This window comes from Oryza sativa, chromosome 5 (genome assembly GCF_034140825.1).
Source record: "Oryza sativa Japonica Group chromosome 5, ASM3414082v1".
Classification (NCBI taxonomy): Eukaryota; Viridiplantae; Streptophyta; class Magnoliopsida; order Poales; family Poaceae; genus Oryza; species Oryza sativa.
In genome coordinates, this window is record NC_089039.1 from 22,392,806 (window position 1) to 22,417,003 (window position 24,198).

Here is a 24,198-nt window from a genome sequence, read left to right on the forward strand (position 1 = left end):
ACAAACCTGGGTTAAATTAGATCTCATGATAGTATCAATAGTTAGTTTTGTCAGCGTGCCACCCTAGTCAGCAAAACTAAAATAAAAAGAAAGCGTGTGGGTCCCACCTTTTTTACTCCTTGCTAGCTAGGATGTCACGTCAGTAAAATCAACCATTTATACTGTTATGACCTAATTTAAACTAGTCGTGCATGTGTGTGTGTGTTGGGGGGAGGTGTTCAAAATTTCTGATAATGATAGAAAGACATGAGACAACAAAACCGTTCACTTAAGGTTCTTAGGTGGTTTTCACCCCGGTTTTGTCTGACGTGGTGGCTAAGTCAGCGTGGGACCCATGTGTCAGGGTGTCCACGTCACCCCTCTATCTCTCTTTCCCCTCTTCTCTCCTTCCTCTCTCATTTTTTCCCCTGGGTGGCGGCGTCTTCGATGCGGCGGGGAGGAGGGCCGGCGTGGCCGGCGGTGGGGGAGGAGCGCAGCGAAGAGGAGGGCCGATGTGACGGGCAGCGCCGCCGATGGCTGTCGTCGCGCGGTGGCCGCGGCGGTCGTCCCTTTCAACCGTCGGCCTTAACGTAGCCCAGCAATCCAAGCCAAATCAAAAATCGGTGCTCGTCGTGATACTCGACCTCGCGCTCCCGTTCGTGCTCCTCTCCGCGTACCTCCGCGCCAGGGACGCGTCGTTCGTGGAGGCCGTCGTCGCGCAGGTGTGGGTTTTCGACTTCCGGTCGTCGCTCGTCGACCTCCTCGCCGTCTCCGTCGCGCGCTTCTGATACTCTGCGTAGGAGGAAGAGAGAGGAAAGTGGGCGGATGATGACGTGGCCACCCTAGCATGTGGGGCCCACGTGGGTCCCACGCTAATTCAGCCGCCTCAGAGGATAAAATCGGAGTCGAAACCACTGAGAAACATTATTTGCACTGGTTTTATAAGTTAGGGGATGCGTTGTATCCGGTTTTGCGGTTCAAGATCGATTTTGTAACTCGATGATAAGTTGAGGGTCCTTCGGTGTACTTTTTCCAAAAAAAAATATCACTAGACATACCAGCCCAAAAGGCCTACTAGATATAACGCCTCCTACGGTCCTACCAATTAACCCAACCCATCCCGAGCATGGCTCCACCTCACTGGCCCATCGACCAACTTTGGCCCATCGAGCATGGTTCCCCAATTTTTTTTTCGAAAACTTCACATCGAATCTTTGGACATATGCATTGAGCATTAAATATATAGATTATAAAAACTAATTATATAGTTAGGTGGGAAATCACGAGACAAACCTTTTGAGTCTAATTAGTCCATGATTAGCCATATGTGCTACAGTAATTCACATATGCTAATGACGGATTAATTATGCTCAAGAGATTCATCTCGTGCTTTCCAGGCGAGTTATGAAATTAGTTTTTTTTCGTGTCCGAAAACCCCTTCCGATATTCGGTTAAACATCTGATGTGACACCCAAAAAATTTCTTTTCGTGAACTAAACAGGCCCTTTCACGAGCATCGGCACTACCTCCTCCACCGCTCCCAGCTAGTCGTAGCTAGGAAAAAGTACACGGAAATCTTTCACCGAATTACAAAACTGTTATTTGAACCATAAAATTGGATATAATGCATCCGTCAACTTATAAAATCAGTGAAAAAAAATCCCTCAGGAGAATAATCCCCGGTTTTCATTGGTCTATGTGGCTCTTTTAACTAGGTGTTCGTCCCATGTTGACATTAATGTGGCACTAACGTGATAATTCGATAAAAAAAATAAAAAACAAAACGCCTAGTACTCCCTCCGTCCCAGAATATAGCAACCTAGGATGGGATAAGGTCAGGACAACGAATCTGGACATAGTCTCACCCCATCCTAAGTTGCTACTAAATCCGTCCTAAAATAGAACAACTTTTAGCTATATAGTTGTTCAAATTCATAGCTAAAAATGCTTATATTTTGGAATGGAGGGAGTATTAGAAATGAGGGAGCCTATATGGGACCTACATGTCATCCTCATTCTCATCTTTTCTCCTATCTACTTTTCCCGTCGGAGCCAGTCACGCCCGACCGGGTGTCGGGCGGGGCCCCGTTACCAACCCGCCACCTTCCACCTCCCCTCCCTTCAGCCGTACACTCCCGCCTCCCAAATTTCCTCGAAAATTTTTCCCGCGCGGCCGCACCAAAAATTCCCCTTCCACTCCGCCCCGCACCGCCCCCTAGCACGGCGGCGCCCCCCGTCCACCGCCAGCCGCGCGTGCCCGCCGCCCGCTTCTCGTGCTTCTCCCCGCCGTGGCAGATCCGGCCCTGCGCTTTAGCGCCATTCCGTCGAACACCTCGAGCGCGTCGGAGGCTGGAGGAGGATGTACGGGCGGCGCGCGTCGCAGCTGCTGAAGGAGGTCGACTCCTGCGAGGCCGGACAGCTCGTGCCGTTCAACGTAAGTTTCTACCCCCCCCCCCCCCCTAAGCGCTCGCGTTTCTTAGCTCTGGGGATCTGAGTGGCCGGTGATTAGGTTTCGTTTGTGGCTATTTTTAGGGCGGAATTATGGTTGGTCTAGCTGCATAGTTGAAATTGAGTTCATAAATGTGCATTTTCAATCCTACGGGGGGAATGTTATCTGCATGGTGTATAACTATCAGGCGACAGTTTAAATTTAAACGATTTGGCTTTTCGGTCTGGTTTGCAAAATTGTATGTAATTTGTGAGCTTTCATTTGTCTATCTTGATGATGAAATCTAGTTCTGAAATATACTGAGCTTGCAAATTGCAATCACATGAAAGCACATAAAGTCTGGGGCTGGTGGTCTGGTGGGGGTTAATGTAAGTTAAGATTACCGTTCCTGTGATGTGACTGTGGCAGCATAGTTTAATTAGTTCGGTTAGTTATTATGCTTGGTCCCTAACTTCTTTTTCTTATGGATGTGCAGAGCGATGTGTTTGATCAGGTTATTAGAGAGTGCAATGAACACAATACACAGTTTCAGTCATTGATAAGGTAAATTGCTTCCTATCAGAAAATTGATCATCTTCATCTAGTTCTGCAATAAGAGTTATGATCAATTAATCAATTTCTAGGATGTATTTCACAGGAAAAACAGCACAGAACTATATCAAACTAATAAAACTCTTACTTGACTTCTTCACCATTACAGTTTACTTAATTTTGATTGCCTGATTTGCATTGTGTTTATGACAGGAAAATGGTGGAGCAGAACTTAGACATTGAAACAACCAGAAATGACGACCACTATGGGGCAGCCGTCCATCATCTTTCGCTGCTTCGTAACAAAAGATGTCTCATGGCTTACATGTACAAGACTGAAATCTCACAGCTGAACAAACTTTTTACTTTCTATGTTTTATGCTGATTTTACATGCACGCACTAATTTTGAGTATGGAACTGAAAGCACTGAGTTCAATCAGGTATAACCGAGCAGAGGTTATTCAGAGCTTTAGATGGAAAATCGGCCCAGTGCTTCCTCATGAAATACAAGAAAAGCTCCATTTTTCTGAGAAAGAGTACTTCAAGAACCACTCAGCAGCCATTAAATCATATATGTCAGAGATGGATATAGATTTAACAGTGGTACAGCATTTTTCTGTTTTATTTACTTTCTTTTGGATGAAATACAGTTAGCAGATTTTCTGTACCACTTCTATAGGACATGGTGCCTCCCAAGGATCCCTACATCCAGGTTCGGGTGCTTGAGGACATTGGTGAAGTATCTCTTGGTGACCATTCCATATCATTGACAAAGAACTCACTTCATTTCCTAAGGCGCACTGATACTGAACAATTTATATCACAGGTTTGCTATCTTACTTTTGTGATATTCTCAGTGTGTTTATTCCATCTGCTAATAATGTTCTATCAAACTTACAATAGGGTCTTATGGAAGAGTTTCTGGAGTAGAGATCACATATGGTGTACAATAGGTATTACTCACTACCTTACAATATATGTACACGTTTCATGATGACAGTTGACAGATGACCAGAGCTAGCATGTCCTATATCAGAAAAGGCTTTGATGGTCAATTGGTTACTGATGAATATTTTTCATTTTACACATATAAATAGTTAAATATCACATTTTTTTAAGAAAGAAAATTCAACTATCACCACAACATGCATATATTGAATTTACCAGTTCTAATAGACACCTATTCTGAAACACTGTTTGTGTTTTTGATCTGATTTCTCAAACCATACATCTCTGGCCTGCAGATTGTAACTGAGGATATGACTCTACTACAGCATTTATTCGTCATTGCTATCCAATGGATTAAACACTACTGAAATTCTGACAGAGCCTATGTGAAAATCAAAGAACATATGCTGTCTCAGCTGTGAAGGTATGATGCAACATATATGAGGGGATTGTGTACCGGGGTGCTCCTAACTTATCCATTTCAGTGATGTCTAGCTTTAGATGAATGAATTTAAGTTTGTTCTACACTGTGACCATTCTTTGCATGTTGTATTATTTGGTGATAAAATCGAAACTTCGTACACTGTACAAAAATCTTCCTAAATTTACTGGAGTAGGAAGGTAACAAGCTCTGTTTTAGTGTTTACTGGTGATGAAGACCTGGAGAAGCCTCATGCGTTCTGATAAATGCAGTTTGATTGACTGCTGTGTTCGTTTTGCTAAAACTACAGTTCTGGATCTCGGATATGGAATTAGTCAGAAAACATAACCAAGCTGATTCCAAGCAAGAATGGTGAACACGGTTCCTGCTTTCATGCAAAGGCGTAGTACACCATACATCACCTAGTTAAGTTTGGTATCTTCTTTTACTCACTACAAGTTTCTTGAGATGCTCTTCTTCTTGCTAACTTAACTTGCACACTGGCATTACTTTCATCAGACTAACTGAGCTCTAAAAGTTGCAGTCTTTTACGTCTATAATATCTGCATGACACCTTGAAGGTTCACTTGTTTATAATGCAGCGCTAGCCGCTAGCTGTCTAGCTCCTGTTGAACATATTACATATTCATGTTAGTTGTGTCATTCTATGATTCGAAATCATTATATTCATGAGGGCATGGTTAATGCTAACTACCTCACAGGACCATAAATCATTCCAAATCTAACCGGTACCCAATTCTTCTTAAAAATGAAAATGCCCAAACGTGTTTCACTGCTATCTCTTTATCTAATCTTCGCATGGATGATGCTTTGTACAATTACTTTGTCGAGTGGTTTTATGGCGACTAATAAATTAATGCTGGTGACTTGAGAAGCTAATCCCTAGTTGTGTGGTCCATGAACATTATCACTACTTCATTTCAACCTTGAAAATCCACCAACCAAGTACCCTGTACCCAACGCCAAAATCCTACATATACGCTCAAACAAGCAATCAACTTTACTCCGTGTTCTTTTCTCTCTGTTGTTTTGGTATTCTTGGGCACAACTAACTTGTGGTCTTGTGGGCCATGATACTTATGTATCTGTTGTCCCAGTTGTAGACGAACCTAAGGTTGGTCACCGGCTACCAAATGACATGACATGATGTCTACATAGTTTTGACACTACTGCGGTAGTGCTAAACTAGCCAAACAATGACAAAGCCTAGGTGCTAAACCTATATATAATCTGCATCCGAGACTTCCAAGTGAAGAATGTCTTTTCCTACCCTTGTTAGGTCCACGGACTCCTGAATCATTAGAAAACCAGTACGTTAAAAAATATCACGCTCAGAAAAAAAAAAGAGCTTGGTTATCTTACTTCTAGAACTAATCAGTAATCATCAGCTCTTATTTCCAAAGATCACATTAATCATATTGCAGCTTGGCAACTACTACTACTTGAGTTCAAAACTTTATATTTTGGGGACAAGCCATTGCTTCGACGGATAGCAACCGATCCTGTGAAAAATTCCCCATAAAACCCAAATCAAGAAATTTTCAACTGCTATGATTTTATTTTTTAAATCACTATTGATGATGAATAGTGATTGTGGGATCATGTCGAATTCAACTGCTATAGTACCCTGTTTGACAACAGATCGAGACCTTGTGAGACAACCAATTATGGTGAGTAGCTACGCGTATTAATCCTGTTCTGGCCCTTCGGTGTACGAATTTGCTAAAAGATGTCCACGGTTTTTCTAATCGATCTCAGTTGATTTGTCATCCTATTGCTTATTGATGTCTTCCACCAAATGGATCTTTTGGCAAGTCTATCTCCTTGTGTTGTATCCATCTACTCTGCTCTATCGACAAATATTACTAAGCTTCTACTCGTGTGTCAGTTTGCACTTTACCCTTTTATCTTCTTTTGAAAAATCAAAGATATGTAAAAATTATAGTGCAAGTATATGTAATTTACAATGTTAAAATATTTAACTGGTTTTTATGAAAAATATGGCGTAAAAAATATAGTTAGTTTCTTTAAAACTACTGGCACATACATACAATGGCACGTACTTATGAAATATTTACTCCCAACTAACATCACATGAGATCCAATGTAAGAAATCATAGTGAACTTCACTATACTGTTCTGTAGAATATTCTCGCAGAATTTCTTCACGTATACCATTTCACTACAATAAATAACTCCGGACTTCCATTTAATTTTAACCCCAGAAGATCTACTGACATCTCAAATCCTCGTATTGCACATTTGCACGTACGTACCGTCCTCGAGCAAGCAAGCAGGGACTACCGCATTTGCACCGTGGTACTCACCCAGTCACCCACTTCACCCAGGCGGCAGTGCCCCATGTGCAACGCCACGGCCATGTGAACCGAAGTACCAGGTGACCGGGAGATATTTAACTATTTGCCGGTAGATTCAAATATTATAGACACATAAGAACTCATATGTCATATATTATGAGTGGCAAGTTCTTAATTGCCATATCTTAAAAGTGACAAAAAAAAGTTAAATGCCTAGGTGACAAGAGCCATCTTTTCACTAATTAGTTACCAGTCTCTTCGTTTAACTTACAATTTATTATAGACCTTAATATTTATGAACAATAAAAAGGTAATTTATAAGTAAAACTTTTGACTTTTGCATATAACTTAAAAATCAATGTTGAAAAATAAACCACAATTAAGAGTTTATTCACTGTATTACTAAAATCAACTTACCAATATTTACCAATATTAATTTTTGGTACATATTTTGATGTTACTGTATTTTAGTGGTGTTAAATATGTTTAGTTTTTAAACCTTTTTAAAATTTTGGTGATGTTTTTATAAGAGAATTTTCGGAACTTCCAAACAACATATTTAGTTTGTCATCCTATAAAAATTAATAACAACAAAATTTACTAGAGTTCAAAATGGCAGTAAAGCAAACAACCAGAAAAACATCAAAAGAGACAGTAAAGTAATATTAGAAATTCAAATTTTAGTTATCAGATTTTGGAAGGAGACAGTAAAGTAAAAGATAAAAAAAAAATCAAAATCAACTCTAAAGTTAATATTTAAATTTTAACTACGGCTGGTAATTCCTCGAAGGCGCCGTTAATGACCGATGCGCCAGCGCCGCGGAAACGGACGGCATTTCGCCGGACCACGGCGTGTCAGAGAGCTTCATGTCACTGCCACGGAGTACTTACTGTTGTTTGAAGTACATTCTGTTCAAAAATACAGGGTACAAAGGAGCAGTGGTGAGCACCGTTATTACTAGGAGTAGTGAGCACTCATGCGACAGCACTTGTTATTGTGCACTACAGTAGTACTCTTCTTGCTCGAAAAAAAAAAAAATCTCTTTCGAGTTGACAGGACAGGAAGTCCTATTCACTTAACTATACATTTGGATCTAGCTGCCGAGTTAGTAGGCAGGCTTGGACCATCTCCCGTTTACTGAACCAAAGCTACTCCTTGATTGTCTTGTTTAATTAAGCAAAGAGGTTTTGACCCTGATGAGTGATGACCATCCATCCCATCCGTGAGATGTACGGAGTTTTCGAAGTGACCCATAGCCCATTCAAGACCGGTAAAGGTGAGTTATACGAGTGTACGACATGTGACCGTGTGGCTGGACAGCGCCGTGCTGTCACGCTACACACTGTCCTTGCTTGAACAAGAAAAACACTTTTAAACACTCATCCAGCCATTGCTCTCGCTGGTGTTTATGAGGCGCCTAAAATTTTGTCATTCACGGCCTCAGGGGACCGGCTACGTACGCAATTCTGGACCAGCAATAGTGTGCTAGGACAGGAGCACTATAACTCTTGTTTTGGTCTCATCCAATCATCCGTGGATGGAAAATTCCAGCATCCTAGATGGCCTGTGCAGGTAATCTGGCAGTACGCCAATTGGGCGATGCGGATCTTGTGTCGCACAGGGCTACTTTACAGAAGTTTCACAGTCGCTGCAAATTTTGAGAAGCTTCGGCGCATCAGCAAAAGGACACCCACCACCAACCGGTAGTACTACTAGTAGGAGTAGCTAGGTAAAGCTGGAGGAGGTTGCATCCATGATCCATAGATCATCAAACGAGGCCACGAGGGGGGATGGGGTGGCCCCCGTTCCCCATCATTCCGGCCAGTTGCTGGCTGGCTCGCTCGAATGCTCGATGCCTCGATCCATCGATTGCTTCCCAACCAAACACCTTCCGATCGACCTTGCCCAAACCCCGGGGGGTGATCGTTCCTTCTTAATGAGCACTAATCACGATCAGTCACTGCAACATTAGCGAACTCATCTTTTCGTTTATGTGTATGCTTATTAATTAAAATTTGAATTTTCAACCTTAACGATTTTAGGGTTTCTTTTATTGTGGTTTATTTATCAGTATTTGCTTTTAGTTCGTTAAAAACATATATATAAAAGTTTTATTCACAAATTATTTTTCGTTTGTAAATATGCCGCTAAACGATGGGAGCAGTAGATTTGAAAGTATTCAACTTAAAAAGCTTATGACCGTTTTTTAATAGTCCTTTTACTAATGTTTATGTGGCTCCTTTATATGAAGATATCTTATATTTAGGTTTATGTTACATTTGAAAGTTTTTAAATAAAAAAACTCACGGCGCCGTCTTTTACAGTCTACTTTTTTAGAAGTTTTACGTGCCTTCTCTGTATATATGGAGATCTCTTGTTATTAACACTAGCAGTACGGCAATACGTAGTATTTATCAAAATGCTACAGGACTACTTGGGAAAGAGTAGAATGCCGGAAAGAACTGGACCAGCACGGCCGCAGTAGCAAGTTTTGATGATTTTATAACGGGGTAGGTGCGACGAGTGCCATATGGTCCATATCACCAGATGGCTCCCCTTTCAATACGCGCTCGATCGGCTCGCATGCGCTCGTTGCATGCATACGAGCAACTCGGCGACGTGGGCGCGTTTTTTCGTGGGTGGGGGGACGACGACGACGTGTGGAGTAGGGTGGACGAGGCGGCAGCTAGCGTCCGACGCGGGATGCATTTTTCATGGCGCCGCAAAAGGTGGTGGATAGTGTAGTGTCGTCGCCTTCGGAAGTTCGGATCCTCGCCGAGCGCGGCTTCCGAGTCAAAACTCGCCTTTTTCGCTTCCACCCTCGCCGTTTCTCTGACAGTGGATGCGTCCTGATCCGCAGATGGTATCCCCCTTCAAAGTTCAACCGTGCGCCCCCACACCATTCTGCTTTCTTCCTCTCCCGGATTTCAAAACTCAGCTTTCGAAGTCACTACCAGCAGCGTAAATGGAGCGTTTTGCCTAGAGAGAACATTAGGCATGGATGCATGGTCAATATAAGCTATAACGAGAAAAAGAGAGAAGACGTTGCTAACGAAACCACGTTATAAGGGCATCCACAATGTGAGACACTCCTAAAGTGTCCTCACTAACTGAGGACACTCGTAGAAAACTCAGCTCGCAATGGGAGGTATCCTTGGATGGGCTCCTCAAAATTTGAAGCAATCCGATGAGGGTACTACAGCCCATAATGGGTGTCTTGGCCCAAAGTAACCCCAGATGAAAAAATCCCCAAATACCCCTCCCCCAGTCCATTCTTCCTTTTTCCTTCTCTTTTCTTCCGCCCCCTCTTCTCGCGTCTTCTCGCTTCTTCTTCTCGCCCTCCTGGTCGCCCATTCGCCGCCCCCGCCTCCCAGCCTGCCGCCGCCACCTCCCTCCTCTCTCCCCTGCCGCTCGCCGCCGTCACTTCCCTCCTCGCCCTCCCCAGCCACCGCTGCCGCCTCCCTCCTCGCCCTCTCTAGCAGCCGCCTTCCTCCTCCCTCCGCCAGCCGCGTCCCGCCGTCGTCGCCGAAGTGGTTCCAGCGCCGGCGGTGGCCGGAGGAGGCGGATCCGGCGCCGAGGCGGGCAGATCTGGTGGGCGGGCGCGGCGGCGTCGAGGTGGCGGGCGCAGTTGTCGCCGGGTCATCGTCGTCCTCTCCGTCGCGGAAGCCGAGCCCGTCGCCAGCTGGTGGCCGCCGGCTGCCGCGGCGGTGGCCGGATCTGGTCGTCGCCGTTGTGGATCCTTATCGCCGTCGCCTCTCTCTTCTCTCTCTCTCTCTCTCTCTCTCTCTCGTTGTCATGCCGCCGGTGAGGGGCAAGAAGGGGAAACGCCAGGAGAGAAGGTAGAGGACGAGGCACCGAGTCGCTGCAACGCGTAGCCTCGAGGGAGTGTCTCTGGAAAAAGCAAGCTGGGGAGCTAGAGGGGCGCGTTCCCCGCGTGGGGATCGCGCCTCCCTCCAGAGACATGCCGCGCGGACGAACGGCGGACGGCGTGAGCGGGGGGACGACCCAGGGACACCGATTGTGGATGGCCTAACATTCTCCACACAATATAAGTCTTAGCCACGTGCTATTTTTTTTACCCCTCGGTTGGTTACATTTTTATGTATAAATCCTTAGATTGTTTCTATTCATATATAAGTCCAACATTTTATAGTTAGAATCTTATATAAGAACATAGGAAAAAAAATTGAATTACCCCCTAAACTATTGTGGTAGTACAAATTACCACCCATTCAATTTAAAAAACAGACATTCTTCACCCTCTACATTTTAATTGGATGAATTACCCCCTTGACAGACACTATAGCGGTTTTGTTCCTATGTGGCACACATGTGATAGTCTAATCAACATAAAAAAAAGGGGTAATGCCCACATGTGGTGATCTAGGGAAGAGGCAAAACCGGTAAGTGGGCCTCACCATTTTTATATATTTTTTAATGCTAACTGGATTACCACGTGTGTGCCACGTAGGAACAAAACCGCTCCGAAGTCGGGCATGGAGGTAATTCGTTCGGTATGAAAAGTTAAGGATGAAGAATATCTGGGTTTGAATTGAGGGGAGTAATTAGTACTGCCACTATAGTTCAGAAGGCGCAATTCAAATTTTTTTTCCAAAAACCTACCCTTACCCTTTTATCATCTCCGCCCTTCTACCTTTTCTGAGTGCCTCGCAACCTCTACCCTCTCTCCTTCTCGGCATTGTCGTCTATCCACTACCCCTTCTCCTTGGCGCCATTGCTAAGATCCCCTCCCTCCTCCTTGGCTCGAACTCCCCACCCCCTCTCCCGTGCCAGCGGTCTCGCCGGATTAGATTGGTCCTTCCTAATACGGTTCCAGTTGTGCTTCGCTGGCTGACGAACTTCTAGGCGGCGTGAATCGAGGCGAAGACAACCATATGGGGTTGGTGCGTCCTCGTGCTCTTCGACGGGGCCTTGGTGGCGGATCTATCGTGGATGTGGTCGAGGCAATAGAGTAGTCAACACCACTGCAAATCAATGATGATGAGTCTGGGTAGGCCCTTCCTCTCCCCAGCCACCCCCTCGCCATCTTTGTTGTTGTTGTCAGGTCCGACCTCGAGCTTGCCAAAGCTACATGGCGACAACGACCTTGACCTTGTTCGCGGGGGCAACAATGCGGGAGTTAGTTGGCAGCTACCCGACACGAGGCATTGGCATAGGGTGAGACCTCTCCCCAACGTGTTTCTCCACCCATTTCTTGCACAGAAACCACGCATACCTTAATTTGTTGGGGTTCACACACTCCTTCGGGGGTACGGGTCCCTCCTAGCTGGCATGAATATTTTCCTTGGGCGGGGGGTGGCGGGGAGTGAGACCAAGCTCCAGCTTGAAGCGTTAGCCATGGCCTCAGTACTACCTTTACCCCGAAATAACATTTATTTTTTCTCTATCTGACACATACCAACAATAAAAAAAAGACTAGAATAGCCACCACTTATATTCAATGTTAATGCAGTTGTCTCTTGTTTTATCTTGTTCTAATTAATATATTTGTCCTCTGCTTTCATAATTTTTTATATAGTGGTAGCTTAAAGATGAAATTATTTTAAGATAAATAAGATGAGGATAAAAATGATCTTATTTTAGGATTGAGGGATTACGCTGCAGCAAGAGCAGCATGGTGAGCACGATCCTCTGCCGTGGTTCGAGACGTTCGGCGCCGGACATTAGAACACGTACGTCTAGATCGTCCAATCCGCATCCAACGGACCGTATCATCACTTGGCACGTCAATTTAAGTGCCACTCCGACAAACTGTGCAAAAAATAACGTAGCTGCAGTGCTTCCGTACTGTTACATGTAGTCGGTTACTGTAGCTGCACGCTTGTCTGCGGTATATGAGTATGTAGTGCAGTGCAAGAGATCTCTGTATCCGCCAAGAGGATACTAGTACGTACCACTACAGCAGCATATATCACTGTAATGAATAAACTACTGTCATACAGATTACAGACTACTACCTCCTCTGTTCTGAAATAAAATTATCTTTATCCCTGCTATTTGTTCTATTATAAGCTTATTTGTAGTTACTATTGTATCAAAATTTGTGAAAGCAAAAGATGAATGCATTTGAGTAGGGGTGGAAACGGGCGGGTATTTCCTGCCCGCCCGCCCGGCCACATTATTTCAGGACAAATTCGGTTACCCGGGGCTTTTCATGGATCCGAATACGGGTCTTTTTTGCGGATATGAGATCGGGTTCGGGAACGTAGTATCCGACGTATACGGATTATCCGGTAAAAAAATCGGATATTACCCATATTATGTTTTTGTGAGGAAATTTTTGGTACTATGTATTGGTTCTATTACGATGTATTGTTTCCTATTTATTTCCTAAGGTACTAATGGACTAATATAACCGTATTATAGATAAATAGAATTGTTAAATGGTTATTGCCCATGTGATATATAAGATTGTTTCTTCGACTTGATATCCAAATAAAAATTTGTAACCAATAGTGTACATATCTATTTTGGTACGTATTCGCTATGTATTTTTGCCCGACATTATCCGAGTTTATATCCGTATTCGACACTATCCATGTCCGACCCGATTCTGATTATAAAATGTGGGTTAGGATATGAGAAGGGTGAGATCCGATCGAACCCGACCCGTTTTCACCCTTACATTTGAGTAGATAAAATAAATAAATAAATACATTTAGATTTGATAAAGTAAAGGTATTTTATATTTTTAATATTGTATTGGTATATAGGGATGGTGAAAAAATAAACCAAATTTATTTTATGACGGAAACAATACTACTACCCCCACTAGAGAAATTGACCGTTTGGTCACGTTCAACGCCACTAAATTAAGCCAACGAGGAATCAACGGCCCCTCTAGCGTACAGATGCTGCAACCGTTTTGTTTGTTTCTCCCCCATCGACCTATCCCTACACGGTTGCACATGCCGATACAACGGCCGCAGCAAAATGACCACGAGAAGTGACTCGCCTGACCGACCGAACCATCCGAAAGGTCCGAGCCGTAGCTGCCACGCCGCCGACCTACTCTGTCACACACACGCTTCCCGAACTCCACTGACCGTTGCCGCTAAAAAGGAAAAGGGAACAAACACTACAGTAGCAGTAAGAGCAGGTACAATAGTAGGCTATAAGCCAGCTAGCAACATATTTTAATAAGATAATAGAGAAGAGAGGAGAGCAGCGGGCTACAGATCTGTAGCCAGCTGCAGTACGGACTCTAAGATATAGTGTGTATGACAGGTGGAACCAGATATTAATAGTATAGTAAGCAACTATTGTATGAATTGGCTATTAGATTGACTATAGATGAATTGGAGCTAGTAATGGTCAATACTATTGAACTTGCTCTAAGGAGTAGAAGCCCACCAAAAAAACTCAAAATCCAACGGTCACTCGCCTCGCCTTTCACCTCTTTTAAGCCTTTACTCCTCGCGCTCGCCGCGCCATGCATATACCACCACCACCTCCCCCGTCCTCCTCTCCTCCACCGCAACCGCAACCACGGCCAGCCACGGGCCAAGCGAGTCACGACTGGCACAACGAGGCAAAAACACCATTGCTACCCCCGAGGCGTCCCTCTCAGCTAGCCCTGGCACCCGCACCACCTAGCGGCGGCGCCGTCGTGTTCGTGTCGGCCAAGTCGTCAAGAAGCTAGCTAGTCATTGCCAGTGGGCGCATTGTGCTAGGGGATGGCGAGAGGAGGAGGAGGAGGAGAGGAGGCGGCGGAGGAGGAGAGGGAGGTGAGCGAGGCGCTGACGGCGGACTCGTCGGCCGACGAGGAGTGCCGCCGCGGGAGCAGCAGCTCCAGCGCAAGCTCCGGGGACGCCTCCAGCGAGTCCTACTGCCCGCCCGACGAGTGGCAGAAGGTGGCCATCAAGACCTGCGTGTCGTCCGACCTCGTCGTCGTCTCGGCCGAGCCGGCCAAGGAGAAGAAGCCGCCGCCGCCGCCGTCGTCGCCGCGCGTCGACGCCGCCCCGGCGGACAAGCACCACCGGCCCTCAGGTACGTGCGCCGCCGCCGCAAATCCCCAGTTCACTCCTCCCTTCCAACACACGCGGTTAAATTAATTGAATTGGCTGCAGAGATGGAGATGATGAAGGAGAGGTTCGCGAAGCTGCTGCTCGGCGAGGACATGTCCGGCGGCGGCAAGGGCGTCTGCACCGCGCTCGCCATCTCCAACGCCATCACCAACCTCTGCGGTAAGTGGGAGGTTTCGAATTGCACATTGCGATTAATGCGGCGGTTTCATGGACACGGACATGGAGGCTGAGCTGAGTTGCGTTGCTGCAGCGACGATATTTGGGCAGCTGTGGAGGCTGGAGCCGCTGCTGCCGGAGAAAAAGACGATGTGGCGGCGCGAGATGGACTGGCTGCTCTGCGTCAGCGACCACATCGTCGAGCTAGTCCCCACATGGCAGACATTCCCCGACGGGAGTAAGCTTGAGGTATACTAGTACTTCACTTCCCCTGACGAAATTTACTCTGCACTTCTGCAGTAGTTAAGCTAGGAGTGATACAGGAATTACTAGGATCATCAGTGCGGGCCGTTCGTGAGCACTGAGTAGCAGATGCAAGATTTAATTTGGCGTCCTACGGATGAACCATGAAGCGAGTGCAAAATTCGATTTGAATTTTACATGAACATATGGACCACAAAAAGAAATTATATATAGTCATTAAATACGTGGTTAGCCGTTTGGTACTTAGTAATCCCGTTTATATTGAAACAGTTGGGCGCGCGACGCCGTATTTCTGAGGCCCAAAAGAGTTAAGGCCACATCAATGTGCTGTCCGTTTAGTTGTGTCCGATTTGTTTGTCCTCAAATTATCCGGTCCAAACGTGATCCATTACTACTCTAGATCAAATGGAGATCCATCATTTCCCACTTGCTGCATCTGTTTACACCAATCTTTCTTCTGTAGTGTCCAACTTTATTCGACAATGCAATGTTCAGGTCTTTTTTTGGCAAGGAAATGTTCAGTTTCTTTTTTTTATGAACTCTTACACAGACACATTATATAACTTGTGGTGAGAACAATGATAAACTGACTGTTACTCTACATGTGGATTACTACTTCAGATCATGACAAGCAGGCCACGGTCTGATCTCTACATCAATCTGCCCGCACTCCGAAAGCTAGACCACATGCTCCTCGTAAGTCTGACGAACTCTATCTCGGATCAACGATCTGTCCATCCATCCGAAAATAAAAGATGAACTAGTGCTGTAATAATGTGCATCTCCTGACGAAACGAGCACATCTTCTGCCAGGAAATTCTGGAGAGCTTCAGGGACCCGGAATTCTGGTACGTCGACCAGGGGATTTGCCCGCCGGACCGCGACGGCAGCGCCCCCTTCATGCTAACGTTCCACCGCCGCGACGAGAAGTGGTGGCTGCCCGTGCCCCGCGTCCCTCCCGGCGGCGTCGGCGAGACCACGAGGAGGCAGCTCGAGCACAAGCGCGACTGCGCCAGCCAGATCCTCAAGGCCGCCATGGCCATCAACAGCAACGCCCTCGCCGAAATGGACGTCCCCGACTCTTACCTCGACTCGTTACCCAAGGTCCAAATCAATTCTACTACCTGTAGAGAATAGGAGACGGATTCTAATCAACCGCAACTAAATGGTTATGAATTTTTTTTAAAAAAATAACAAGATAGATTAATATGTAATATATTACTCCACAAACATACAATTTCGAATTTAACTTTTACAAGTTATAAAAAATAACAAATTTAATTGCAAATATACGTATACTAATTTAAGTTTTATTTGTTGTTTTTGTTACAATTTTTAGAAGTTGAAATTTAACTTACATGTTTGTGGAGTGATATATTACATATTGTTCTATCTTTTTAATTATTTTTAAAAAAGTTTTATAATTATTTAGATGACATGCATTCACTTGGGTGATTAAAAGAGTTTTCCGTAGAGAATACTGTAAAAATTATCAGAAAAAAGAAAACTACACTAATGCTCATCATACATGAACGTTTGCTGTTTCTTGATTCTGACATTGATGTTTGATTGTCAGAACGGGCGTGCGACGCTGGGCGACATCATATACAGGTACATCACGTCGGACCAGTTCTCGCCGGACTGCCTGCTCGACTGCCTCGACCTGTCGTCGGAGTACCAGGCGCTGGAGATCGCCAACCGCGTCGAGGCCTCCATCTACGTGTGGCGCCGGAGGGGCACGTCGGGCGCCGCGAGCCGCGCCGGAAACAAGTCGTCATGGGGCATCGTCAAGGACATGATCATGGACACGGAGAAGAGAGACGACCTCCTCGCCGACCGCGCCGAGGGCCTCCTCATGTGCCTCAAGCAGAGGTTCCCCGGACTGACGCAGACCAGCCTGGACACGAGCAAGATTCAGTACAACAAGGTTGGTGAATCCATCATTTGCAGTTTGCAAATCTCGCTATCCGTGTTGATGGTGATCGGGTTTGGATGAACTGATCGTGAGATGACTCTCTCTTCAGGATGTGGGGAAATCGATTCTGGAGAGCTACTCGAGGGTTCTGGAGAGCCTGGCGTCGAACATCATCGCGCGGATCGACGACCTGCTGTACGTCGACGAGCGGAGCAGGCAGGCGGAGCTGCTTCCAACCGCGGGCGCCGGGAGCGGCAAGATCTCTTGCATGCCGGCCATGTCGGCGTCGTCGGTGCCGGCGTACCCGGTGGTGTCCACCTCGGGCACCCCGCCGCCGTACGCGACGGCGTACGCCACGCCGAGCTTCTCGCCGGCGCAGCTGTCGAGCCCATCCAACATCGGGAGGGCACTGCTGGTCGACCGGCGGTCGCACGACGGCCGAGCGTTCGACGGCAGCATGGAGTTCATGGGGATGGCGGTCAGCAACGCCGTGTTCGACCTACCGGGCCTGTGAATCGATCGATCACGGGCCCCGTGTCTAGTGCTTTACTTACCCTCGCCTGTGTGCAGTAGTTGTAATGTTGTATGGCGTGATTTCTTCTCGGGAGGGCGGCCTGTTTTTGCCGTTTCGCCGTTTCGCCGCCCTCCAGTTTTATGATGTGTTTTGACAGTGCCTTTGTTAACTTGCTAGTGTTGTAAGAGTGCTTAAGTTCGATGTTGGTCGGATGGCAAAAGAGAACCATCGCGTTTGTGCAAACCACAGAGTTTTCTTGGCTGTTTTTGAGCAGGTTCCGATAACCAGAACGTAACAACTTTTATAATTTTACCGTTAACCGGCAACCGTACAGACAAAATTGAAATTTAAATTGAGTTCAAATTCCTAGTCTTTCTAAAAGGATGGTTTCCTCGGAACGTACGTCCAAACTCCAAAAGGCCTCGGCTGACGGCCTGCGCTGCATCCCACACTCCAGGGCTTGGAATAAGTTCACTTTGGGTCCCTCTATTTGTCGCCCAGTCCGATTTTCATCCCTTGACCGTAAAACCAGGTACGACCCGTCCCCCAACTTACGAAAACCGGGCAAACGAGGTCCCTCGACAGTTTTAATAGCGGTTATGGCTGACGTGGCGCCTACGTGGCTAATTTGACCCGGTCTTCATCTGACATGGCACTGACGTGACGCTTACGTGACAATTCGATTCAGAAAAATAATAAAACCCGTGGGACCCACATGTCATCTTCACACACAAAATAATAAAAAATGGTGGGACCCACGTGGGCCCCACATGTCATACTCACCCCCTCATCTTCTTCCTCCCTCTCCATCTGTCTCCCCTCCTCTCTCCGGCCTCCAGGCGCCATGGCCCACGAGGTCACGGGGAGGTTATCGGCGTTGTTGTTGGGATGGAAGGGCGCGAGGGTGGGGAGCTCGGGTCGGCGTACAAGGCCGCCATGCGCAACAGCGTCACCATCACCGTGAAGCGGATGCGCGACATGAACCGCGTCAAGTTCGAGGAGCACATCCAGATGCTCGGCGACCTCCGCCACCCCAACGTCCTCTCCCCCGTCGGCTACCATTACCGCAGGGAAGAAAAGCTCATCGTCTCCGAGTTCATGCCACGTGGCAGCCTCCTCTACGTCCTCCACGGTAATAATAATCACAGCAAATACTAGTAGTTCTTAATCAACTACTAATCTCGATTATAGTTTGCTAATTACGATGTGTTTGTTTGTTGGTTCAGGTGACCAGCGCCCGGACAGGGTGGTGCTGGATTGGCCGGCGAGGATGAGGATCGCCGTCGGCGTGGTGCGAGGCATGGCATACCTCCACGAGAAGCTGGGGATCCCGGCGATGAGGCTGGTGAGCATGGACGGCGCCGACTTCGACGCCATCCACTCCTGCCGCCGTGGACGTCTCACACCACTCGCCGTCTGAGGTCTGCACCGCCTCCACATCGAGCTGCCAACCGACGAGCTCGGCATCGAGGACGGCGTGCTCCTCAAGTGGAAGGCTGACTTCGGCGTACAAGGCCGCCATGCGCAACTTCCATCCCAACAGCAACGCCAATCGGGGGGAGTAGGTGGAGCTCGTCGGGGCGGGCGGCTGTCGCGTCGCCGGCCGCCACCGCCGGACCTCCCCGTGTCCCCGTGGGCCATGGCACCTGGAGGCTGGAGAGAGGAGGGGAGAGAGATGGAGAGAGGGGATATGGAGAGGGAGGAGGAAGAAGATGAGGGGTGAGTATGACATGTGGGGCCCATGTGGGTCCCACCATTTTTTTACTCCCTCTGTTCTAAGAAAAAATACAAACCCTGGTTTCCGTGTCCAACGTTTGATCGTCCGTCTTATTTGAAAAAATTATGAAAAAAATTAAAAAGACAAGTCACGTATAAAATATTAATCATGTTTTATCATCTAACAACAATAAAAATACAAATTATAAAAAAATTTCATATAAGACGGACAGTTAAAGTTGGACACGGAAACCCAGAGTTTGCATTTTTTTTGGACGGAGGGAGTATTATTTTGTGTGTGAAAGTGACATGTGGGTCCCACGGACTTTATTATTTTTCCGGATCGAATTGCCACGTAAGCGGCACGTCAGTGCCATGTCAGATGAAGACCGGGTCAAATTAGACACGTAGGTGCCATGTCAGCCAAAACCACCGAGGGACCTTTTTTGTCCGGTTTTCGTATGTTGGGGGACGGGTTGTACCCGGTTTTGTGGTCAAGGGACGAAAATCGGACTGGGCGATAAATAGAGGGACCCTAAGTGAACTTAGTTCCCCAGTGCTTTCATGATGCCCAGTGGGCTTGGGATAACCAAATTGGCCGACGGGCCAGTGCTTTTGTGATGCCCGCGAAAGAAAAGGTCCACTTTTACTCCCTTAAATTTAGGTCCAATCTAAGGAAAAAGTACACCGAAGATCCCTCAATTTGTCGTTGAGATACAAAATCGTCCCCCAACCACACAAAATCAGATACCGGGCATCCCTCAACTAACAAAACCGTTACTTTAGATCTTTCGATGGTTTTGACCCCGTTTTATCCGACGTGACGGCTGAGTCAGCATGGGACCTGCGTGGGCCCCACATGTCAGCGGGGCCACGTTGGCCTCCTCTGTCTTTTCCCCTCTTCTCTCCCTCCCTCATCTCTCTCTCACTTCTCTGCTCTGCGTTCTGCAATGCGGGAGAGGAGGCGGCGGCGACGATGGCGTCGCACGAGGCGGATGGGTGCGCGGAGGAGGGAGGGGACGAGACCCACGAGGCGGCGACGGGGGAGGGCTACGCGCGGGCGGCGGGGCAGCCGCTGCTGGTGCCGCTCAAGTGCGGGTGCCCCTCCCGCTCGCCCAATGCATACTCGCCTATGCAGTACCAGATCAACGCCGGCGACACCTTTTGGATCGTCTCCACCACCAAGCTGCAGAACTTGAAGCAGTACCAGGCCGTCGAGCGGGTGAACCCCACGCTGGTACCCACCAACCTCGGCATTGGCCAGATCGACATGTTCCCCGCCGCTTGTTCCCCTCCGTTCCCCGCTGCGTGTTCCCCTCCGTTTGTCGCCGCAGCCTGGTCGCCTCCCTCCGAACGCTGCCGCTGCCTGGTCGCGGGAGGGCGTCGGCAGCAACACCAGACCTACCCAATAAATTATTTTTGATTTTCACCATCAATTCACTAGCAATGGCCAAGCTAGCCCGAGCAAAACAAAAAAAAAAAAGTCATGTACAGACATACAGACCAGATCCTTCCTTGGAACTGGATGACGTCGTGACGATGAGGAGAGAGATCACGACGGCGGCGACGCGGGTGCCACGAACTAGAGTGCCTGCGTGAGCGCCTCCATGGCGCCTTCGCCTTGCTCGGCAGTGGCGGCCGCGAGCGCGCGGTAGGTGGCGGGGGCGCGGTGAGGCGCACGTGGCGGAGCGCGCGTGTGCGGGCACGGTAGGCATCGGGGGCACGGCGAGGCGCACGCGGCGGAGAGCGCGTGTGCGGCACGCGCGCGCGGGAGGCGAGGCTAGGATGGCACGGTTCCACCGCGATCGCCCTCACGCCCAGCTCCTCCCCCGCCGCCGCCGCCCAGTTCTTTCCCGTCGGGCGCCGGCCGCGCCCAGCCTCTCCGTCCCGCGCACGTCCGTCGCCCGTGGAAAGAGGATTGGAAAGGGCAGTAGAGAGGGGAAGGAATAAGATGCTGACATGTGGGATCCACATGGGCCCCACGCTAACTCAGCTGTCACGTAGGATAAAACCGGGTCTAAATCACCGAAGGACCTATTGAGACCGGTTTTAATTAATTAAGGGACGCCAGATATTTGGTTTTGTGGTTGGGGGACGATTTTGTAACTCGATGATAAGTTGAGGGACCTTCGGTGTACGTTTTCACCAATCTAATTCATATAACTCAACCCAAATACAGGATATTTAGACCCTCGAACTACTAAAACAGTGTAATTTGATTTCCAAAGAGTATTTGCTGACGTGGCTCGTTGACCTGTTCGAAACGGCTAATGTGTGGGGCCCACATGGTTAGTGTCGCCTTCTCTTTCTCTCTCCTTTTCTCTTCCTTTCTCTCATCTCCTTTCCCCACAGTTGCACGTGGCGAATGCCTCGAGCGACACGATGCCCCCAAGGGAAGGGTGGGGGGCTCAAGTGTCAGTGCTTCGGTGGCCAAAAAGACGGCGATGGCGGTGTTAGGATGTGTACCACGATATGACTCGTCCAATTAAAGGTCCCAGCGCTTGACATATTGGATGATGACGACGGTGGAGAGAGGAAGATGGCCAAGCGAGATTCAATGCCGAACATGCCCAAGTTAGTGCGTCAAAACGCGTTCTCAGAGGAGGGGAACTCGTTTCTCTTGAACTTGTTGATGGAGGTAGACTAGGAGTGGCTGACAGCATCAAGCATGGCAGCGAGCAGAAGAATGGCCACGACGGCCAATCATGGCGGCACAGAGAAAGTGCAAGATAGGGAAAAACCTTATAAATCTTGATGCCCTCGCTGTTGCCTGCCAACCCCACCCCACCCCACCCCTCCCCTCCCGCGCGCGCCTCGATGGGGAAAGCCTTCTGGAGCTCGAGCTGTAGGTCTATCAAGTTATTGTCGTGGTCGTTAGCTAATGGTTTGATGCATGGTTTCGGTCACATTGTTGTGTGCAGTTACGGCCCACTAGCGAGGAAGGGACCCCTATTTTCTTACACAATGAGGCATGCACACACGTGGATTTAGAGGAAAAATCATGATTAGTTTTATTTTTACTTCCGTTAATCATTAACTAACCTTTCCTTTTCTCAAGGAGTTTTTTTCCCTTTTTTACTAGAAATTTAAAAATCTATACGTGAGGTTTGAACCTTTCAACTAAAATTTTGAAAACTTTCAACTTAAATTTGGAAACATTCAACCTAAATTTTTGAAAACTTTCAACTCAAATTTGAAATCTTACAACTCAAATTTTGAAAGCTTTAACTCGAATTTTGGAAGCTTCAAACACGAAATTTAAACTTTCAAGTCAAATTTTTGAAAACATTTGACTCAGATTTGAAGATTTTCAAGTAAAGATTTGAAAATATTCAAATCAAATTTCAAAACATTCAGCCGAAATTTCAATATTTGCGAATTGCAACCCAATTTCAAAACTTCAACTCAAAAGTTTGAACTTCCAAATCAAATTTTAGAAAAACAAAAAAAAAGCGTCGATGCTTTGCGTGGCGAATTTTTTGGCGCGACGTGAAATAGGTCACGTGGCAACATTTTTTGTCGCGAAGCGTAGGGAAAGGGGAAAACGCCGCTACCCTAGCTCGGTCAACGTGCGAATGACTTGATTGGTTGGCGCACACGCATGCCATATAGGAGCCCCCAGCCGTTGAACCACTCCTCACGACAATGATGGCCTTGGCGAATGATCGCCCCAATGCATCCATGCCATGGGCAAGATCGATGACCCACTCAAGCTCGGTGAGGAGTTCCTGGAAGTAGGCTCACATGGTAGCAGCAAAGATTTGTCCGTCACAGGAGACCTTGGGGGGTGCAGTAGGCTGCGTCACCGTTGCTCCGCCTCGAGGCTGCTATGTCAGCTGCGGAAGCGGCTCCGTCGACCGCTGTTCGAGCCTGTCACCGTGTGGCATTGTGGTGAAATGAGAGGGGAGCAAGGAAGAGAAAAGATGGGAGAAGAAAAATGTGGTGTTGGCATATGGTTCTCATAATGATTCAGCTGGTCGAACCAAGTGAACAAGCCATGTAACAAATACAACTATGAATAATGCCTTGGAAGTCAAATTAGATCGCTTTTAATAATTGGAGGGGGTAAGATACCTAGTATTGTGATTGAGGGATACAAATTATATTAAACCTATATTTAAGGAAATGAAGTGGACTACTATGAATAATGCCTTGGAAGTCAAATTAGATCGCTTTTAATAATTGGAGGAGGGGGGAAGATACCTGGTATTGTGATTGAGGGATACAAATTATATTAAACCTATATTTAAGGAAATAAAGTGGACTTATTCTGCTCGTAAATTACTGTGGTTGAGAGATACAAATTAGATTAAACCTATATTTGAGGGAAACGAAGTGGACGACTTATTCCACCCGTAAATTACAGCGGCACGAAGGTCACTTGTTCTCCTACAACTCCACTAAGTGTGAAACGCATGTACAGTCAACAGCTTTAGGAGTCATTGGGGGCAACAAGGGTAAATGGTGCGCACAATTAGGCCTGGTTTAGTTCCCTAAAAACATCACATCGAATCTTTGGACACATACATGGAGCATTAAATATAGATTTAAAAAAACAATATAGATAAAAAAAACTAATTGTACAGTTGGAGGGAAATCGCGAGACGAATCTTTTGAGCCTAATTAGTCTATGATTAGCCGTAAGTACTACAGTAACTCATATGTGCTAATGACAACTTAATTAGGCTCAAAAGATTTGTCTTGCGGTTTCCAGACGAGTTACGCAATTAGTTTTTTCATCCGTGTCCGAAAACTTCTTCCGATATCCAGTCAAACATCCGATGTGACACCCTAAAATTTTCTTTTCGCGAATTAAACAGACCCTTAGTAATGTTGCAAGTAGCAACCTTTTCTTTTATTGAAGGCTACCTGTTGCTGCCCTACCATCTCATCACATTTCATCAGGTGAAAACAGC

The 24,198-nt window shown here is 47.0% G+C and overlaps 3 protein-coding genes and 1 long non-coding RNA gene across 4 annotated transcripts; 3 read left to right on the forward strand and 1 right to left on the reverse strand.

Moving 5' to 3' along the window:
* Positions 1–2,102: 2,102 nt before the first annotated feature.
* Positions 2,103–4,554, forward strand: LOC9268604 (uncharacterized). The gene is made up of 7 exons (XM_015782982.3): positions 2,103–2,413; positions 2,904–2,971; positions 3,173–3,286; positions 3,401–3,563; positions 3,640–3,786; positions 3,864–3,913; positions 4,205–4,554. Exons 1-6 carry the CDS (start codon positions 2,339–2,341, stop codon positions 3,888–3,890), a joined length of 594 nt encoding a protein of 197 aa, XP_015638468.1. The 5' UTR covers positions 2,103–2,338; the 3' UTR covers positions 3,891–3,913; positions 4,205–4,554.
* Positions 4,555–14,128: 9,574 nt separating this feature from the next.
* Positions 14,129–17,809, forward strand: LOC4338974 (rop guanine nucleotide exchange factor 7). The gene is made up of 7 exons (XM_015782934.3): positions 14,129–14,679; positions 14,760–14,876; positions 14,968–15,122; positions 15,759–15,833; positions 15,951–16,241; positions 16,714–17,064; positions 17,162–17,809. Exons 1-7 carry the CDS (start codon positions 14,367–14,369, stop codon positions 17,564–17,566), a joined length of 1,707 nt encoding a protein of 568 aa, XP_015638420.1. The 5' UTR covers positions 14,129–14,366; the 3' UTR covers positions 17,567–17,809.
* A 500-nt stretch (positions 17,810–18,309) lies between these two features.
* On the forward strand, positions 18,310–19,401 carry LOC107276514 (pollen receptor-like kinase 3). The gene is made up of 2 exons (XM_015783503.3): positions 18,310–18,698; positions 18,793–19,401. The coding sequence occupies exons 1-2, from the start codon at positions 18,455–18,457 to the stop codon at positions 18,984–18,986; spliced, it is 438 nt and encodes a 145-aa protein (XP_015638989.1). The 5' UTR covers positions 18,310–18,454; the 3' UTR covers positions 18,987–19,401.
* A 502-nt stretch (positions 19,402–19,903) lies between these two features.
* LOC136356545 (uncharacterized) lies at positions 19,904–21,202 on the reverse strand. The gene is made up of 2 exons (XR_010741405.1): positions 20,787–21,202; positions 19,904–20,683 (listed from the first exon to the last, which is right to left on the reverse strand). It is a non-coding gene; the product is annotated as an uncharacterized lncRNA (long non-coding RNA).
* Between the last annotated feature and the right edge of the window lie 2,996 nt (positions 21,203–24,198).

What these genes read in the sequence shown, in the direction of transcription:
- LOC9268604 (XM_015782982.3), top strand. Translation starts at nt 2,339, where the DNA reads ATGTACGGGCGGCGCGCGTCGCAGCTGCTGAAGGAGGTCGACTCCTGC. An exon ending in AGATGTCTCATGGCTTACAT is followed by an intron (nt 3,287 to 3,400) that starts GTACAAGACTGA and finishes GAGTTCAATCAG; the next exon opens with GTATAACCGAGCAGAGGTTA. An exon ending in TGGATATAGATTTAACAGTG is followed by an intron (nt 3,564 to 3,639) that starts GTACAGCATTTT and finishes CCACTTCTATAG; the next exon opens with GACATGGTGCCTCCCAAGGA.
- LOC4338974 (XM_015782934.3), top strand. Translation starts at nt 14,367, where the DNA reads ATGGCGAGAGGAGGAGGAGGAGGAGAGGAGGCGGCGGAGGAGGAGAGG. An exon ending in ACCTCGACTCGTTACCCAAG is followed by an intron (nt 16,242 to 16,713) that starts GTCCAAATCAAT and finishes TTTGATTGTCAG; the next exon opens with AACGGGCGTGCGACGCTGGG. An exon ending in GCAAGATTCAGTACAACAAG is followed by an intron (nt 17,065 to 17,161) that starts GTTGGTGAATCC and finishes CTCTCTCTTCAG; the next exon opens with GATGTGGGGAAATCGATTCT.
- LOC107276514 (XM_015783503.3), top strand. Translation starts at nt 18,455, where the DNA reads ATGGAAGGGCGCGAGGGTGGGGAGCTCGGGTCGGCGTACAAGGCCGCC. An exon ending in CCTCCTCTACGTCCTCCACG is followed by an intron (nt 18,699 to 18,792) that starts GTAATAATAATC and finishes TTGTTGGTTCAG; the next exon opens with GTGACCAGCGCCCGGACAGG.